The following is a 19565-nucleotide window of genomic DNA, read 5'->3' as shown; positions in this document are numbered from 1 at the left end:
CTTCATGGGGCTGTTTGTTCGCTCATGTTCTGTATCAAACACTTCCAGGCCTTCACACAACAGCTGGACTTTACTCACTGTTTGTTACCTTGTGAAGGTGGTTGCTTTCAATGGGTACAATTAAAGGTAAATGAGGGACTGAAGATGATATATGCCACACTAAGTGACATATATCATTTTCTTTTACTTTTTAATTATGTATTACTTTATGTTTGCCTATCAAATAAAATCGATGTGGTTGTAACATGATTAAATGTGGAAAAGTTCAAAGCATCAGGATATGTTCACAATGTGTGCCAGTGATTCATTTGGGTAAAATTGTTTTCAGCTAAACTGTTCACAACAGAGCTTTGGTGTCTATTAGATAAAAACATGTGCTGTACCACTAAACATTTCACAAAAACATGTAAGAAGCAGCAACAGACTGAAATGAACTTATCATAAAATGTGTTGTTCCTATCATTCATTTTAACATAACCTAAGAAATGGCCACCTTTTAAAGCTTCAATATCTAAATTGCAACACATAGCATAACATAAAAAAACTACTAAAACTTGTTTATCATATTTAAAAGTATGTAAGAAATGTTGTCAGTGGTGAGCACACTTCTGTTAACCTGTTAAAAGTGGAGCTAATTGTTTTTTAGCTAACTTTGAAAATGTTTAGCGCACTTAGCTTTCTCTAAGTCAACTTTTCAGGATAAATTCTAACTAATTTACTTCGCTGTTCAACTTCTGTGTTGAAGATTTGGTTTTTGACTGTAAACTCATAAATAACTTAAATATTTATATTCATGTTACTATTTTGAAGTGGGTGAAGAAGGTTTATGCAGCAGTTTCGTTTCCTCTCCTCACGCTGTATCTTTTTTCCCCAAATAACTTTATTCCAAACAAGAAACATACAGTAATGAAATAAAACATGTAAAATATATTAAATATTAAATATTATTATATTAGATGTTAAATTGTTGCTTAAGAGTTCTAGTCCTTCGCCAGTGGCTTAAAGACACCATGTCTTTTCTAAAATTCGAAAAGATAAGATATTCATTGAAAGGCAACTCTGCTAAATTCTATAACTTATGGCGCCCTTTGATGACATTCTTTCATTCTCTTCAGTCCCCTCTCCCAGATTAGGTGATGCACCTTGCCCCACACCCACCCTTAATTTTAATTTTGTTTATTTACTTCTTTTTATTCTATTTATTTATTTATTTATTTTACTTTATTTTATTTCTTTTCCCCCTTCTTTTTTATTTCTTTATTAAGTTTGTATACATTGTATCCTGTTCAGTTTTGTAAGGAAAAAAAAAAAACCCCATAGGAGCTAAATTGTATGCCTTTTACCATTTTACTATTTTACTATCCATATATATGTTTGTTCGATATGGCATACCTTGTCATTTATAGTTTAAAATATGTTTGTAATGTCGCTCTTTCTCCTAATAAAAATATTAACACAAAAAAAAGAGTTCTAGTCCTTCAAGGGATTGATATAACTTGAATTGAAGTTAGCGCTTCATTGTTAGCTTGTGGTAAACACTAGGCTTAGTGCTTTAGGTTAGCTCAAATAACTTTTTAGCTAGCTGTGCCTACCACTGACTATCATAATAAATGCAGAATGTTTAATCCATTACAGCAACTCCATTTAAAAATTTTATTTGTATCAATTTAGATAAAGGTTTTAATAGGAGTTGTACAGAAAATCTTTAACCAAGTTTAGGTTTCCTTCTGGCTAAAGAAATCTGTAATCTTAAATTAGGCTGACAAACTATAAACCTCCGCATATAATTTTATATAAATGTCATGATGGTAACAAAAACTGTTCTGATGTAACAAAACGTGACACACCTTCAGTTTATATCATCTAAGATCAAACATTGCTCTGATTTAGTGTGTTTCTTATAAAAAGCAAAGCAACAAACTGAAACACATTTCAGGGGTTCCTGTTTTCTTTGAACATCAAGCAAAGCAGCACTGCGGTACCTGTGTAGCCCAAAGAGTTGTCGTCTTCAGTTTCGGAGGCAGGAGCCGCTGTTGCCCCTTCGCCGGCACCGTCCTGAGCGACTCCAGTCTCTGTCAACAATAACACCACAGGGACTGAAAAACTGGACGCATTCTGGCCACTCTCCACACCCGCGGCCCAAACTTCCAGTCCCACGTTTCCACGGAGGCAGACGGCAAACATGCTCAAAAGTACAAGGCTCCGTTTTTGTAAAGCCAGTTTCCAATATCCAAACATACACATGTCCAGAAAAAAAAAACAAACACGTCTGCAATCCTTCAACTTCTCAATCAGTTTATGTCTACGAATCCTTCAGATTAAAGTGTGGTTGTGGTCCTTTCTCTGCGCTCAGCGTGAGCTTGTCCTGAGTTGATCTTGTGTGGGACTCTGAGTGTTAAACAGAGTCATCTCAACCATCTCAATAGCCAGAAGTGGCTGCACCCCAAAGGAGCACATAGACAGGACGAGGCGAGGGGGGAGTGGGAGTCAGAACACACTCTCCGTGATTGACAATGCCAATCTTTACGCACGCACACACACTGTGCATGCATTCACAATGCAAATACCCCAATCCGGCGTTAATTGCTAATCAGTTCCTTTTGATTCCACCTTTATCTATGTGCGTGTGCCGCCTTCAGATTGACAGGTTGAGTGTGTCAGACAGGCGGTGTGAGGGCGGGACGGTGAGGAGGGGCACGGGGGCGATAAAGAAAGGGCCACGAGGGTCTGGGCGTGTGCTGCTCATCGAGGACACAGGAGGCCAACTGTGCCCTTATGATGGCTCCGCGTGAAATAAATCAGACTGAGCCGTGCCCATTCTCATTGTGTACCGCTGACATCGGGTTAATATGAGGTTGGGCGGTTAGGGCGGGGAGATAAGAGGAATCTTAATCAGCTAGCCCCTTAGGCTGAGTGACTGGCAGTCTGTCGGAAGTATCTATTTCCTAAATGAGATCTGGCTTTGCTGTGGACAAACAGCAGACGGCCAGACAGAACTGTTCATTGGAGAGTACTTTAGAACGCTAAAGTGTGAAGAGGAAGGTGACCTGTCATTTTAGTGGCTCCTGCCACCATTAGAACATTGACAACAATAGCGCAGCAGGTTTTCTTAAACACAAAGACAACATAAAAACAGTAATAATAGTAAAAAGCCTCCCCCAGAAAAAAAACATCTCCCATGCTGTGATTATGCTGTTTGTGTGCCTGTAGTGCTGCAATTAAACTGACATTAAAACGGCTGCATGTCGAGCAAAACATATTATCCAGCTCTTCTCGTATAATCTGTTTACCCACAGAGCAGTATCTGACTGGCATCACTGCAGGAGACCAGAGACTGAAAATCACACAGATATGCGTGCAAGTTTAAGGAATAGCTCAAAGTCTTTCCTGAGAAGGTTATGAGCAGCTAATAATAGTACATTACCGTCTGTAAATCCTTCCCTTGCGACATAAATAGCTTGAACCCAAATTAGCTTGTCCTAAACTGAAGGCAACAATTAACCAGAGAGAGGCCAAGACGAAAGCAAACCAATCAAATCTTAAAAGAATAAATAGGAGTTCAATCCAAACACAGTTTATACATACTGAAGTCAGCTACATATTTGAATTGGACAGATATTTTTTTTAAAAACAGAGGGCTAGTTGGTCCTGCTAAAGGCTAACTGCTAAAACAACTGGAAGCTAAAAATGTTACAGCACTTCAGGCTTATGATAATAATCAACAGTGATGAGATCGGATTCATTTTAAGATGGTTTGCTTTGGTGTCGGCACAACTCCCACTGGCAGCTAGCTTTAGCTTCAGCAACGAGCTAATCTGAATTTATACCAAATTAAGGGACTGAAAGAGTTACTTTATCTACAGAGGGTTAAATATGACCAGCATAAGACACAACCTCCTAAGATTTGTGAACTATTCCTTTAATGAGTATGACACATGAACAATGTGATGGTTCACATGAGATGATTGCATGCTTGACATCTTTAATACATACACACACGTCAACAATGAGATTCCCTTCTGACACCAGTGGCGCAATAGAACAGTTTATCAGTGGTTATGTGTAGCAATAAAAGGAAAAGTTTGATTTGCTTTTTGGTTAGTTGCTTTCAGCATCATTTCTATTTGATTTTTCTCATTTTTAATTTTTACCAAATTGTCTAAAAACATTTTCAGCTGTACATTGCCTTCCAATGCAAGGAAACTCAGCCGTTCAGTGTGTGTTGGCAATGTTTCCAAATGTTGATTTAACATTAATAGCTTGTATACATTACGGTCTAATGTTAGCGATCAGGTAAAATGTCAAAGTTCAACAAAGTCCACTCCTCCAGCAAGATATCGTTTGTCTATAGCCGAAGTGAAGTGTAGAAAAGGGGCTGGTCTTCACCCAGTTAAAAATTGTATATATTTGAGGAAAATGATGACATTTTCAAACATTTCCTCAAATTCTCCTTGTACTTTGTGATTTATTAAACAGTTTATCAAGAGAATGTTCTATATTTTTTTCATAAGAAATTTTGTATACTGTTTGCAGCACCCTCATCAGCTGTCTTCATGTGAACTCTGATTTCCCTGGGTGGTCTGCAGTCAGCGGGCCAATTAGAGACCACTTCAGAGTTCATTAACAGGTGGCGTACCCAGCTGCCCCGGGGGCGTCAGGACAACCCAGGACCACACTGTTACCCCAATATTTTCTCTCCGGCCTCAAGAACTCATCCAACATCAGGGTCCCCTGCTGGTTAATTAGTGTGACACATATGCAAATAACTGACTACTTATAGAGGAGATACAATGGCAGGCTTGGCCCCATTCTTTGTCCTCCTGCTCCCCAGAGTTTCCCCTCAGACATGAGAGAGTGTCATACCCTCCAGCCCCCTCACCCTTCCAATCACGAATGTTTCTTTTGTCACAGAAAAATTCACAGTGCGCTCTGTTTTTACAGTGTACAGCAGGTAGATCAGGTTGAAAGTGGCTTTTTGGAGAAACTGAGACTGTCCAAACCGAGCAAGCACTTAACAGATTGAATCTGGTAAGATAGAACAAACAAAAAATACAAAATAAAAACAATTATTGGTTATGTAGTAATTAATGTTTAGGATATGAAAGGAGAATACAACGAGGTTTGGTTGTTTCATTGTAATCTTGTGAAAGGCAGCGTCATCGTGACCCAGGCGGCACATAAAGAAGATGGATGAGTCTGGAATGGTGACATTGGGGATACAGACACCAGGGCCTGTTAACAAATCCATCCGATTATTCGCTGCAGGACAAGCGTCCTTTCACACACTCTGATCAAGAGGCGAGAGACCTTGAGCATTTCCAGAGATCCAGAGAGAATTGATTTCCTGGAAAATGTGCTTATTTAACACCAATTCTACAATCCGCCGTCAAGACAAAAACAACTAGCAGGAGTGTTTACTCAGATTAAACAATTTTAGATCTTTTATTTACTATTTTCACCTCTACACATAAACTGTGAGGCTCGCAAAGAGAATTACATGCTTAACACTTTAGCATTGTGTTGGATGGACAAAAATGGAACAGAGATTGGAGGGTCTGCTTCACGTTATTTCATAACTCCATTGCATTAATTTACATGTTGATTATGTTCTTTTATATTTATTTATTTCCTTGCATGACTAATGGGGTTTTATTCAGTCCTCCTATTAGTACTAATACACCCAATAAGCACTTAATACATGAAGTAGTGCAAAGACGAAGTTTAAAAACCTGGTTGTTTCTGCAACCTCTAAAATAAATCCAACCTAACATCTTTAGTGCCAACAGACAGAATTCCTGCGTGATATTTAGATTTTAATTTACACACACGGTAAATTATGTTTGTCATGTACAGCGTGTACATGACAAACATAAATTTAAGTCATAAATATTTATACATTCTATTAATATACACACAGCAACGTAAAGTCATTGCACAGTAATTGACACAGTTCAGAGCAGTGCCTCGTCAGGTTAGGGCCTTTTGTTCTGGGATAATTGAAAGGATGATTTAAAAATGTTTTGTTTTTATGGCTGCAGAGAGAATAACAGCAACTCAAGTGAAAAAATAAGTGCAAATCGCTGCTATCCGCAGTTTGTGTCAGCTTACATTTAATTTAATCTGCTTCTTGAAGAAACATTTTGCACAACGCTAGTAAAAACAATGAGATGACATCGCTTGCTTCTACGTTTTTCCATAACTTTAACTTCTCTATCCCATTCGCTGCTGAGTAGAGCCTTTTATTTTTTTTTTCCTTCATTCTCATAATTCTCATTAAGAAAATTACTACCATCAGTAGTTGTGGTTAGGAACAAAACAAAAACTGACCTGGTAAATAAAGAATCAAGTTACATATATAAAAGTATATAAATGTAATAAAATACATCTTACAAATTATATACAGTGAATCACATGATTGTTAGCAAAACATCAGGCAGAGAAAATAGATGTAGATGTGGCACACATCTAAATAAATAAATGTGCATAATTATTTAAATGTAAATATTCAAACATAGCAGATTCAACGTAAAGCGTTGTCTTACCTACACTACTCCACGAATCACCTGAAGCTCAACTGGGTGCCACATTACATTGCAAACCATTTATTTTTAGAAGTTTCAATAAGCTTTGCAGATGAATATTCTTCAGTCCATTGCAGCTGTCATGTTTTCATTGGCTGGTTAAAACTTTAGTCTTGTCTGACAAAGCGCCGTATTTAGACAGTCAGTTCTCCAGTGTGAACTGAAATACAAAGTGTTACCAACAGCTGATATTTTTCACATAATCCTCCGATGTCCTTTTCCAGTCAAAAGTTTCATAACTCCAGCTGGAGGGATCATCAGTGAAACAATAAACAGTTCTTCAGTTTGATCAGAGTCACCAATTTGTGAGTGAATGAATGCACACAGATTCTGGTGTTGACAGCTACATTGCACTTTTGTGTGTTTAATCTCTTCTCAAACATTATCTCGTTGGTTACAAAACCCACAGTAAATACAGGTACGTCATTCCTCGGGGGTTGGAATGGGATTCATTTTTGAATGGCTGATTGGTTTTTGTGGTTAAATAAAAGTGCAAATGTTTAGGGGGGCTGGTGGAGTGACGGGTGGATGAGGGAAAAAAAGCCTTAATTCGCATGCTGATAGATCTGCTTGGAGGGAGATCAGCAGCCAACCACAAAAAGAAAAACAGTGAGACAGCTTCAGGACAAATTGTGCAGATTGGTTGTGAGGGCGCTAAATATTGCATGGTTGCTAGAGTGAACTTCTGTGCAGTCTGTCACTGCCGTGTAAGCAGCTCGCCCCTTGACTGCCGCAGCTGCTTCCAGTGCAGCTTCATTCCCACTGAGTGCTGTGAAGTGGGAGAACATCTGAGAAGTTTCCAATAATGTGATATTTCTGCAGTTTTTCATCACGTAACATATTTTAATATTTACTCGGAACTTAGGTTCTCATGTTTGTTTCGAAACAGCCATCCTGAACAAGTTCAAAGCCTACAAAGCGTCGGTACCGATCGGCAATATGCTGATGACGTAATGCATAAAGTTCAAGAAGCAAACTGAAAAGAAAAGAGACGATAAAAACAATAATTATACTTAAAAAATAACAATCACAATATTTAAAATATGGTTGTAAGATAGTTTTGCCTTATTTTAAAGGCAAAATCAATTTGTGCTTTTTCAAACTGCCTAACGATCTGTGTATCGGTGTATAAATGTGTGTGTGAGTGCGAATGGGTGAATGTGACTCTAGTGTAAAGCGCTTTCAGAGGTCAAATTGACTGGAAAAGCGCTTTATAAGATCATTCCATTTACCATTTAGACCAAATATTAATTTTTCTGCAACAATGAAGTTATGGTACATAATAGGTTTATACTGTATAGTTTTTTTATGTGTTAAAAAATACACTTTTTTTTTTTTTAAATAAATGCATTGTTTAAGTAAGTTTAAAAAAAGTAAAGCAAAGAAAGAAAATAAGTTATGGATTTTCCTGAAATGTCACTTCAAGATTTCTGAAATTAGGTTGTATTAAAAGGCTATGAGCAAGTTCTGTTAGTAGTTAGCTTACTTGTTTATTGTGTCAAGGTTTTGCTCCTGTAGCTGATGATTAGAGTCGTGACTCAGAGCCAGACTGTCTTCATCCTCCGCCCTGTAGCTGTCAGACGTCTGACCTTCTATGACTTTGACTTTTGCTCTGAAATCTGCTTCTTCCAAATGTTTCACACAAGAGTCATGATATTCATGTAGGCTGTTTGAGTCAGTGATGGCTGATGGCACTTCAATTTTTTTTAAATAATCAAGAGGAAACAGAATATTCTATACAGGAAATTGTGTGTCTGCAAAATGGTAAAGTAGAAAGCAAGTTATATCAATGTTACAGAATAATAATGCCAAGTTAGAGGTAACCTGTTCATTCTATTTTACTTCCTCTATTAGAGGACATGCCTATTTAATGTGTTGAAACACATCAAATAGCTCAAGAATAAGAGAGCTTGAGCCATTTGATGTGTTTCTAATCAGTAAAGGAACCATATCTACTTCTAGTATCAATAAGGTGCCTAAACATTAAGTCTATAGAAACAGAGATGAAAGAAGAAATGTAAAAGAAAAGTGGAGATTTTAAGTCTGATTAGTTGTCTACAAATGAGCAACAGAGAGTGATACTTTCAGCACCTACTGATAAGGCTGAACCTGAAGAAAAAGTTGCTCCTTTTTTTTTTTTTATGTTCTAAGCTTCCAATGTGTCAAAATGTACGTGCTCTTGAAAATACACACAGAGTGTTTTTCAGTGATGCTTGCCATGCTAACCTTTTTAATTCTTAAAATGGATAATGACCCTGTAATCACTTTTGGCTTACTTTATGTTAGTTGAACTCTGTTTTAATATGTGCTCTCATGAAGCGCAGCGTTGCTTTGGCTCTTTCCATAAATACTTTATGACTCCTCACAAAAAAAGAGCAGGAGATTCTTAAAGAGACAGAGGTCCAATTTTACCATCAAATTGTCAAAAGATTGATGGTAAGATGTAACGCTGTCAATTGACACAAATTTTTAGCTTTTATATATACAGCACTTTTGTAACAACTGAAGGTGACACAGTTGCTTGATTGTGTTAAAAAATGTCACTACATGCCTGGAAAATACATAACAGCGCTCCTTCAATGGCTGTTTATAATTCCCTGTTTGCCACTGGCCTTAGATAATGCGAATGCCTCGCGGGTGTTTGTAGCATTATTTTATGTCAAGGTAATTGATAGGACTTTTTAATTACAGATCAAAACGGAGCAAAAGATCAAACTTTGATGTTATGACAGACCTTTCAGCTCCGACTACGCACACCTATTAATCTGTTCCTAGTTGTGTTATGGTGAAAACAAGGTGAAGAAACAGAATGACGCCTCATGCTCTGGAATAATGTTTCCTGAATATCTCCTGCTACTGACATGCAATTACCTCTATGTAGCTACTGAAGAACATTGCTTGGGACTTTTTCTTCATCATGTGCCTTGTAGTATTGCCTATCTCACACACGGAACCTTAAGCAGTATCTTCAAAGTGAGGATTATTTTAAATTTGCCCCTGATTGCCGCTGTTACAGTTCAGTCGCCATCTGATCTGAAGCTCGGCAAACTGAACAAACAACAAGCCCTATCTGTTGTCAGCAGCCTCACGTTCCTGCCTGTATGGGTAAACACTCGTTCCATCATGGATCGGTGCTCATCAGAGAGAGACGGGTATGCTAATTTGCTAAACCATTCACAGCCCAATGACAGAACGCAGATAAACCGACTTACGCTCCCCAGTGGGCCGAGTTCTGATTAGAAGACATGAAAACAGAGCTCTGGAACGCGAAGACGAGCGGTAAGAGCACTGCAGGCATGCAGCCAGCGTCTCTGCAGACTCTAAAATCAGATAAAGCACAAGCAGGTTTGGTGGCAGAGTCGGGATTCTGGTTGCTGTCATCTAGAGATATGCAAAAGAGTCGGTGAGACCACAATGACTAACACGAAAGGTCTCGCTCGCTTTCTAGTAACTTGTTGCAGATGTAGGAGTCAGTCATAGTGTGGAAGGGGTTTGATTTTGGTCTATGTCTCAAAGGACTGTAACTCCCAGGCAGTTTTCAAGTACCTCCACCGCTCTTTGGTTGATAAATCCAAGGGATCACAGTTTCAAACAACACATAGGTCATTGGAAAGGAATTTAGGAGAAGTAGTTTTTAAGCCATGCGAGATTAGACCCATTCATAGTCGTGACGGACAGACGTTGGCATTGACAGAAAAGTTGTGCTGTGTAAAAAGAAAGACAAACGATCTGTTAAAATGTCAAGAGAGGAAATTCATTAGGTTGTCAAAAGCAAAATGGTCTCGCGGGAGGAAAATGCAGACATTTCACCTGAGGCAGGTGTTCAAGTCAAAGTGCTTAAAGATGAAGTCTGGATTAAGATTTACTATGTCATAACAGATTGTCCGCTGTGCCTGACAGGTTAAGCCATTCCTTTTACCTGTGGAATTCAAATCGGTGTTGAGGAGTTTTGATGTAAATGGAAAAACAAAAACAACAAAAAAAACGTACATCTTCCTGCAAAAGGAGGTAGTTAATTTATGTTGCGCAACATAAAACGATGTCCTCAAAAACATTTTTTTTTTCTGTGATTCATCAAACCATTACCTCATTAAATCAAAGCTTGTTTCCACCTGACAAATCCCCCCATGGCGATTAGATGACGACATAATTACAGGCTGTAAGAAGTTCACAGTGTTTTATTACATATTTGTAAAATAAATACCTAGTGAATCTTTACAATTAAGGATCAAGCACGTACATATGCAGTGCTGGTAAGAACTTTATTTGCACTTGTCATGAACATAATTGGTGATTCTTCTTTTAAAATAAAACTAAAACATTTTCTTTACTCACAAAAAAAAAAGATCAAATAACCAAAATTTTAAAAATGAATTAAGTGGATATTTAACTACTCCTCCCACCAGAATTGGATCCACTACTTTAAGGTCTTGGACCTCACTTTTTAAAGATTGTCCGCAAAATTTCATTTGGACTGAGGTCAGGGCTCTGGGTGGCCTTTCAGGAAACACAGTGTAATTCTTTCAAAACCAGAGCTGATATGTTTTTTGGGAACACCCAGTTGCTTCTGACAGTCAGAGATCTGGTCCAAGTTGTTACGCTCATGCCAAATGTTTAAGAACAACACACCAACCGCAAAGGTTCATATATTTGGAAGATCCTAGAAATGCCAGTGTATGCCTCCAGAGTGATGCAAGTTTATTATTATTATGAACTTAGAGAAGACAGGCTGAAAAAGCAGCACTGTTCAAAAAATAAACACCTTTAAGCCTGAGTATAATGTGCAGCTGCTAAATGGGTGAAAGCTGGACACAGCTGGGTGTTCACACAGAACTAGACACAAAGCAAACTCTGAATGGAGAAAAGAAGGCTGGAATGGCTCCAAACCCAGCCCTGTTGAAAAGTTGTGAACTATGCTAAAAAACCGCGTCGGAGCCTGAAATCAGTCCATTACAAATGATTTCATGACTAATGATAAGTTGTCTGGTCAAACATCTGACTGGCTTTATGATGGGTGAACCTGCTGCACACACACCAAACAAAAGATCTGAATGTGAACTCCTTTGTGTTGTCTGTTCAGGACTAAATTATTTGCATATTATTACATACAGCTGTCAGTTCTGCTACTGATTAATCAATTTACTTACATTTTTATGCTAGGCTGTCTTGTTTGCAAGGCATATCTTCTTAATGACCATAGCTTTATTTGGTAATATGCAGCAGATTCATTTATTTTTGGTTTACCAGCTACCTTGGAGCTGCTTCACAAAAAAAAAAAATAAATAAATAAAGTGATACCTGTGAGAGTTACTTAGTGTGCAATCACTCCAGCACTGTTAGTCTGCTTTAATCCAACTTTAGTCAGTTTGGTGAGGTGTGAATGTGCAATCAAACTCTGACATGGACCAAAAAAACTAACTCTGGTCCGCCTAAAAACCAAGGTCTCAGTTGGGTGGAAGTGAATGCTGATGGGGTTAGACTGCAAATGTGAATATCAAGTGGACTGGAGACAGTTTCAAAAGCAGGAAGTGGATAATAATTCAGAGAATTCTGCATGGTTACAACCCAAAGAAATCGCCTTTTTGCCAAAAACTAAAGAGAAATCCTACAATCACTAAAATCTGACACTGCTACCTTTTTTACATTCTGTGAAGAAAGAAGATGCACTCAGTGTCTTCTTAAAACTTGTCATATTATTTTTTCCAATGTCTCTTGGTGCAGTTCCTCCACAGGAGAGAGGGAGAACAGTTTGTTCAAAGGGTTTGGTTCCTTTGACAGTATTGCAGTGTGAAAGCGAACTGCACCACCTGAAAATGGAACAAGTTTAGTCTCCAACCAAACTACCGGTAGGTCTACGGGACTATCAGTTTGGAAAATACCTTCAATTAGGTCTCTCCATGTTTTCTGACTGGAATAATAATCTTTAAAATTATTTTCTCTTACTGCAGGTAGTCCCTGGCAACACTACTGATGGTAACATAAAAGAGTGTTGTGTCTCTGAACATTGCTGGGTATTTATTTATATATGAGCCTTAATTATTTAGAGTGTATGTGGAGTGCAAAAAAAAAAAAAAAACACAATTAATTCAAATTTGTGCACCTAAGATGTATTCATGTTGTGCTATTATTCCACCCTGGAAAAAGATCAGTTCAAATGAATGATTAACAGCTCAAAATAAGCTATTCATGCATATGATGTGTGCATTTGAATTTCTGACCAGTGCTGTATTTACTCTACCCCCTAGTTATTACAATTCTCACTCTTATTCTAATTATTATTCATTCATGTCAAAGAAACCAAAGCATGGATACTGCATCAACAAAACCTTCTTGGAAAGAAAATGTGCAATTTTCTTCTAGATGTCAATCCAAAGCAATTGAATTAAATGGAAAAAGATGAACTTTTGTATCTGCTTCTTAGCTACAAGAAGCAGAGCTCCTTATAGTATTAGAATTTTTTTTATTGCTTCATCATACAAAAAGCAGTATTATGCATTCAGTGTTAAATAAACCCCGCAGTGGAAAAAGCCTCAGGCCCGGCTTTTGATGACTTTGCTGGGTAGAAAGGAGTGGTGTCACATGACACATGGGAATGCCAAGACACCAGAGGGCCAGAGGCTGTGAGGAGAAGGTCGTAAATTCACAAAGGCGAGAAATGCAGTGAGGGACGAGGTGCAACTCTCCACACCTTCTGTCTAGGCGTCGCTCAGCTTTCCGTTCCGTCAGGTCTGCACCGCGTCAAATTTAGCTAAATCTGTTAGTGGTGTGTGGTTCTTTTGGGTTATTTTTACATTTACAACGGGAAGAAAAACAGGAAAAATGTACCGGTAAGCGCATCTTAATTCCAAAATGTTGAGACTTTTAAAAATGTTATTACTATGGCCACAAATCCATAAATTATGCAAAAAAAAAAAAAACATAGCCAAGAGGGCTCATAGGGCGATGGAGTGGGAACACTTCTCAAAGTCTCAGTCAGTGGTATTATGTCCAACAGTGCCTTCATGTGGACTGCAGCAACTTCTAAACTCTTTTGCTATTTCCAACTCACAGTAATGCTAGAAAAATCTGAGTTTTAAAATATATGAACTTAAGAGACTATTTGGAATCAGACTGTTCAACTGAAGCTACAGCTCTGAAAAACACAATGACTGTAAGGCCGTTATTCCTTGTTATGCTGAATTGTAATATTTTAAAGTTCAGCAACAGTTCCAGTGCAATGTTACAAACTATTCACACAGTTTGTAACATAGAAAACGCGAACTTCAACGTCTTTTACTGGGATTTCTGTTGCGCACAAAGTAACGCATAACTCTAAAGTCAAAGATAATCAATCAATCAATCAATCAATCTTTATTCCAGACACAAAAGAGGTCCACAGTAACCAGGTGACAACCAGGTATAAGACATACCTGGTTGTCACATTGCTTTTTTTTTATTATCTGAAAAATGCAACATGTAAATAAAAACAAGTGCAACAAACTGGCTTGAGAGAGTAAACAGAGTGAGAGTGTCTATAATTTAGTCACTTTAATGGGTGACTAAGGGTCACTTTAATTTTCCAGGCACAGAGTCGTTTTTATGCCACAAGTTATAAAGTAACTATATCAGGTAACTATGTTACCTTTAGTTTTAAAAATTCTCTAAATATTATCACTGTCCTAAAATACTGGTCTAAGTCATAAAATGATGATTTGAATAATGATTTGAGGTATTCAATTTCTGCTAAATTCAATACCTTGAAATTGGGCCTCTGTTTCTTTAAGAAGGTAGTCCTTCAGCACGTCATCACAACAATGCTCCTCATTATGCCATTTACAAACGTTCTTAGGAGAGTTGGACTGAGAAGTAGTTTGTATGATGAGCTACATTTTTTTATGTTTTCAATGTGGGAATAACAATATATAGTCATATAAAGGAAAAATAATCAATTTTACATCATAACCCCCCTTTTAACTACAATCAATCATGAAGACCAAGAAGGAGAGGAGAAGAAGCTGGCCAACATTTAATGCTTCTCAGATCAAATGGACTTTGGACGATTGTGTTGTTTTTCTGCTGTGTACCACAGACTCCTGCGGCTCCTGCAGCTGTCTTTACTTTAGATCACATCGCTCTGTCACACTCGTCCGGCAATCCTATACAGTCTAGACCTTCCAACAAATCGGAAGGTGCAAAGAACACGCTTATATCACAGAACAAAACCAAGCCAGTCCATCATGATCACGTTCCTTATTGTCATGATTATGTGTTACTTTGTGTTTGTCATGTAAAATTCCAATAAAACCCGACAGCGGCTGGTGTTGCAGAGTTGATAAATGTGAAAACAGTCCAGGCTATTAAAACTTTTGCATAAAAACTGAAATGTTTCTGAATGCTCTCCCAGCTGTAAAGGGATGCTGACATCCAGACCCTCTCCATGGATGTCCAACAACTGATGCAGCTGGATTGTTTTCACACTAAGGTCTAACTGCCTCTACTGCATCAATCCAGACAGCAGAGTGCAACAGAAATAGACACTGAGGTGATTTTTATTTGCTTTTACATCTTCCTTTGGTTTCAGGCTGGATGGAAAGCATTAGAAAACATTTGTACAATGTTTGCTTCAAGCAATAAAATCTAATTGTTGAACAATTAAGCAAGCAAAGCAAGAATCCTGCTGATGCATACGGACCTTGCTCATAAATCTCCACCTTTTTAAGTGCTATGAACCCTCAGGTCAGCAAAATTATGGAAATATGGCAGCAGAAATGGCAGAGTGACTTCAGCATCGAGTTATTCTGCTCACCAGAGGTGTGAGGTCTTACCTATAATTACCACCTCATCAGTGCAGTGAGGGGAAAGGAGACCCAGGCAGATGTTTGTCTGGGATGGCAAGGCTAGCTTTTAGCTGTGGTTGGATGGTGAGGCTTTGCTGCTTCAGCTCGGCAGACTGTCTGTCTGAGGATGAGTTTGGATTTTCCCTGCTTTGGCTTTCCTGAAGAATTTCAAAAAGTATCTTCAAACATCTGCCTTGCATTATAACGCTGATGCTTTTGATAAATAAAAAAAAAGCCTTGTGTTTCTTTCTGAGAAACCGATACTTCAGCATGTACAATTTGATCATCAGCGCTAAGTCAAAATTGTCCACCTGGGATATGACATGCACCACAACTATATGAGCTAAAACTACAGAACTGATGTAGGTTCTACACAAATGCAGCAGCAGCGACCCAGTGATACCATTACTTCAGCTCATGCTATGCTGTGCAGACATTCTGTCTGCAATGATGAAGATTCACTAACTTCCCCACTTTAAGTTGGCATAAATGATGGTAGTCCAACCTATTTTCTGATTAATTTGTCTTATAATTTTTGCTCTCTTCGGGGCTTTCAGAGTTTGTGAATAAAATATGAACTTCCATCTCCAGATTCGCATGCGCTCAATTATTTTAAAAAATTTTATGAAATTTTGACGTGAAGCAAACAATAACAGTAATGTGAATTTTATGCTTTTTAATCCTAAAACATATGGACCAAACAAAACAAGTGCATCAAAAGTGACCCATATGTCTAATAGATGTCACAGAACTTCATGTTTCACAAACTGCACTTTATTACTTAATGCTTACATTGGTTTGCTGGCATACATGCCAAGCTGAGAGGAAAAGCGACAACAGATTGAGACGACAAAAGACGTGTACAGCAACTTCTGGTACCACTTCATAATAAGGCTCCCTTTATAAATGGCTAATAAATAGTTTATTGATGTTGTTAATTAACTTATAAACACTTGAGTGTCTATCGGACATTGATTAGGAGGGAGAAAAGGACAAAGCTGAGTAGATTCTTTGCAAATAGTGAGCCAAATATGTTTTCCTGTAAATCTCAGTCAAAGTTGTTAAATTAAACATTTCAGACTAAGTCACTTCCTTGTGCTAAGCTTCACAACATTATAATACTGCTCCCTGTAAGCTAAAGAATTTTGGTTACAAATGCTCAATTGTGATTACAGGATAGTAACTTAATCTGAAATGTTTGATTTAGAAACTCTACGTGAAATATACATGTAAACGGTTTTGGCTCGCTATTCTGGCAAGAAACTGGTCAGTTTTATCTCTTTCTTGCCCATATTAAATGGATAATAAACACTTTTAATGACTTACAAAGAGCTTACAGATTAATTAATGACATAACTTTAAACTTTTCTTTAGCCATTTGTAAAGGGAGCCTAATTGTAAAGTGGTATCCAACTTTGTGTGGAGGAACAGTCACAGTCACAAACAAACCAACCTCTCTCAGCACATTAGTAGATCTAGTAATTTGTGAAACATAAAAAAACATGACTTAATATCACCTGTTTTTCTGTTTGCAGTGATTAATTAAGGAACCCAGATTTTAAAGCAGTCAGGGGGGAATGAATTTTCAATTAATATGGAAACTGGAGTGCTCCAATTACTTCTCCACCTCTTCCCCTTACATGACTGGCTGGCTGGCCTTCCCAGGTCTTATCCCTGACCTTGTGTGACAAGCGATAATTGAGATTTGCAACTAATTAAAAAGATAATCACACCTCCAAGAGGCTTGAAAGGAGAAACTGACTACCAAGGGTCGAGACACACGCAAAAATAAAATATCAGGCCATCGCTGCTCGTTTCCATTTTTAACCACTGATTGGGTGAATGAGAATAATGACAGTGTACCTTTTATTTTTTTCCTTTTTTTTTTTAGGAAGAAAGATTTAGACCTGGTACTCATGGGGCCTATTTAAAGTATCCTGCATTCCTTACACACAGTGAAGCATCTGTAATAATTGTTCTACATGCTTGTGAGCTTCTCTTGGTTTGGCCTGGGTTTCTGATGACTGACTGTCTGTGGTTAAGGCTGTCTGGCCTCTGACCCAAACCGCATGATGCTCATTAGTAATCATTCCTTCCCTTAAACCACATCAGACTTTTGTGTCACTGTTGGCATCTGATGGACGAAAGAGTTCATATTCCGAAGAAATAAATTGCTTAAGTTATTAATAACTGTGTGCTGCACAAAAACAGAAGACATAAAAGTTGAGTCATTGTTTTAAAGGCTAAGCACACAAAATACATGTTGCGGGACATTCACATAAACATGGAGATGACTGTGAGACCTAGCCACCGGTGTGTTGATAAGAAGGTATAGACAGTAGATGAATGTATATTTTGCACAAAAAAAACCCTTTTATACATAGTTAACATGTAAAACCTCTGCATATGAGAAGCAGCGGGTCATTTTCATGTGAAATTCCCCAGCAAACCAACTGTAAATCTTATAATCCACCTCATCCATCACTGTAACAAGGCTAGCTCAGGACAAACAAAACCTCCTGTGGGCCAATGGTTGTAGTCGAATACTTGGTTTTGCACATACAAATTCAGCCTTACATTTTTTAATGCATGAATACTATAATGTTTAACGTTTGAATGATGAATTATGACATAATTTGGAGTGCGGTTAGCATCTGTTGGGAAAATCACTGCTAGCCCACTCCTGAGTCGACTAATTCAGTGAAAAGATCTTGTAAAAGTGAAGCGGGCGACATGTGGACAGGAAGGAAAAATCTTTTAGAGAAAAGGCAGAAAATGGAAATTCATAATTGATTACATATTGACATTCATACATTTCTATGAAAACAAAGTCTGTTTGTGCATATAGCTGCAGCAGGTAAAGTTAAAATCATATTTTTCTGTATTTTTTGCTAAAACTGTGAGCTTACAGTGTAATATGAAACAATTTGTAACAACATCAGGTTCCTCTGCCTCCTGCTTGTGGTCATGATGCCATCTGAAGAAACGCACCACTCCCAATCAGAAACAACCAATCAAAGCCAGGAGGAGGGTCTTAGCGCTGTCAATCATACATGTGTACATGTCGCTCAATGTGCTAATGGAACAGAAACAATTTACTGTAACTGGAAAACTTTATCTGCCACTGTCGGTGGCCATGCTAACTAGACTTAGCACCCAAGGCGCGACCTGTTTTGGTGAACCAGCTGCAGCGTAGCAGAGAGCAAAGGGGAGGGTGTGAGCAGCAAATACACAAGTGTTATTGACAGCACTAAGACCCAGTAAATTTATCTCCGCCATTAGCACAGCTACAGCATGTACATGAGTGTTATTGACAGCGTTAAGACCCTCCTCCTGGTTGTTTCTGAGGTGTGGAAAGCGAAGATCTCTTCATGCTGAAAACAACTAGGTATATATGATCTGAATAGGACTTGAACATTAACCTTCAGACCTGAAAACTAATCAGATTTTTATTCTAATACACTGTAGGGTAAAAAAAAAACAAAAAAAAAACTTTTCCAATTCAACCTGAGAGCCTAGTCATATTTCAGCAGAGCAGACATTTTCAATATCTCAAAACAAACAGTGCTCTGCTCCAACTTTAAAACTACAAAAGGCTAATAAGTCTGATTGAGACTAAAGGAGCAGAGCAGCTTTTATATTAATAACTACAGAACATGAAAGTGGTTTATGTCTCCGCCTATCGAATCCTCAGATCAGTTTGGAATATACTGACCTGGATATATGGATGTGGGAACAAAGCCTGAGTTGTAAATTAAGCAAAACAATATATCTGATACAATGAGAGATTTGTATTTATGGGTTGAGTACAATTTACTTGATTGGATTTATGTCTGGAATTGACTGGGCATGAATATACTGATTTATTTTAAGCTTTTCTAATATTGTTCGGCTATATTCATGTTCATTTTCCGTTGTATACACAGGTGAATTTTATTCACCCATTAGATGATTTCTCAGGGGATTTAATGGCAGTGGATTTCACATAGGGGCAAAATGGTAAAGGGGGCAAAAAGCAATGTAGCCTTAGATCTTCTCCATTTTTATTGGTGAAAATAGTCCATTATCTTCACAGTTCTATGCAATATCTCTCACCCATTATATTAAATTCCCATTAAATCCATTGATCTTTTTGGTTGTAACGTTAAGAATAGATGATGTTCCTCCA

General features: G+C 37.9%; 1 protein-coding gene across 5 annotated transcripts in view; it reads right to left on the bottom strand.

Annotated features, from left to right (window-relative positions):
* The window catches only part of robo1 (roundabout, axon guidance receptor, homolog 1 (Drosophila)), a 438436-nt gene that overhangs the window by 208678 nt on the left and 210193 nt on the right, over positions 1-19565 (bottom strand). For 3 of the 5 annotated variants that reach the window (XM_044118649.1, XM_044118652.1, XM_044118651.1), the window contains one exon: positions 1983-2072. The exons of the other annotated variants lie outside the window; for them this stretch is intronic. In XM_044118649.1, the coding sequence (XP_043974584.1) occupies positions 1983-2072 (90 nt within the window). The remainder of the gene's footprint in view (positions 1-1982; positions 2073-19565) is intronic. 5 annotated transcript variants of the gene reach the window in all.

Source organism: Gambusia affinis, linkage group LG06, assembly GCF_019740435.1.
Source record: "Gambusia affinis linkage group LG06, SWU_Gaff_1.0, whole genome shotgun sequence".
NCBI lineage: Eukaryota > Metazoa > Chordata > Actinopteri > Cyprinodontiformes > Poeciliidae > Gambusia > Gambusia affinis.
This window is presented reverse-complemented; position numbering and strand designations above follow the sequence as displayed.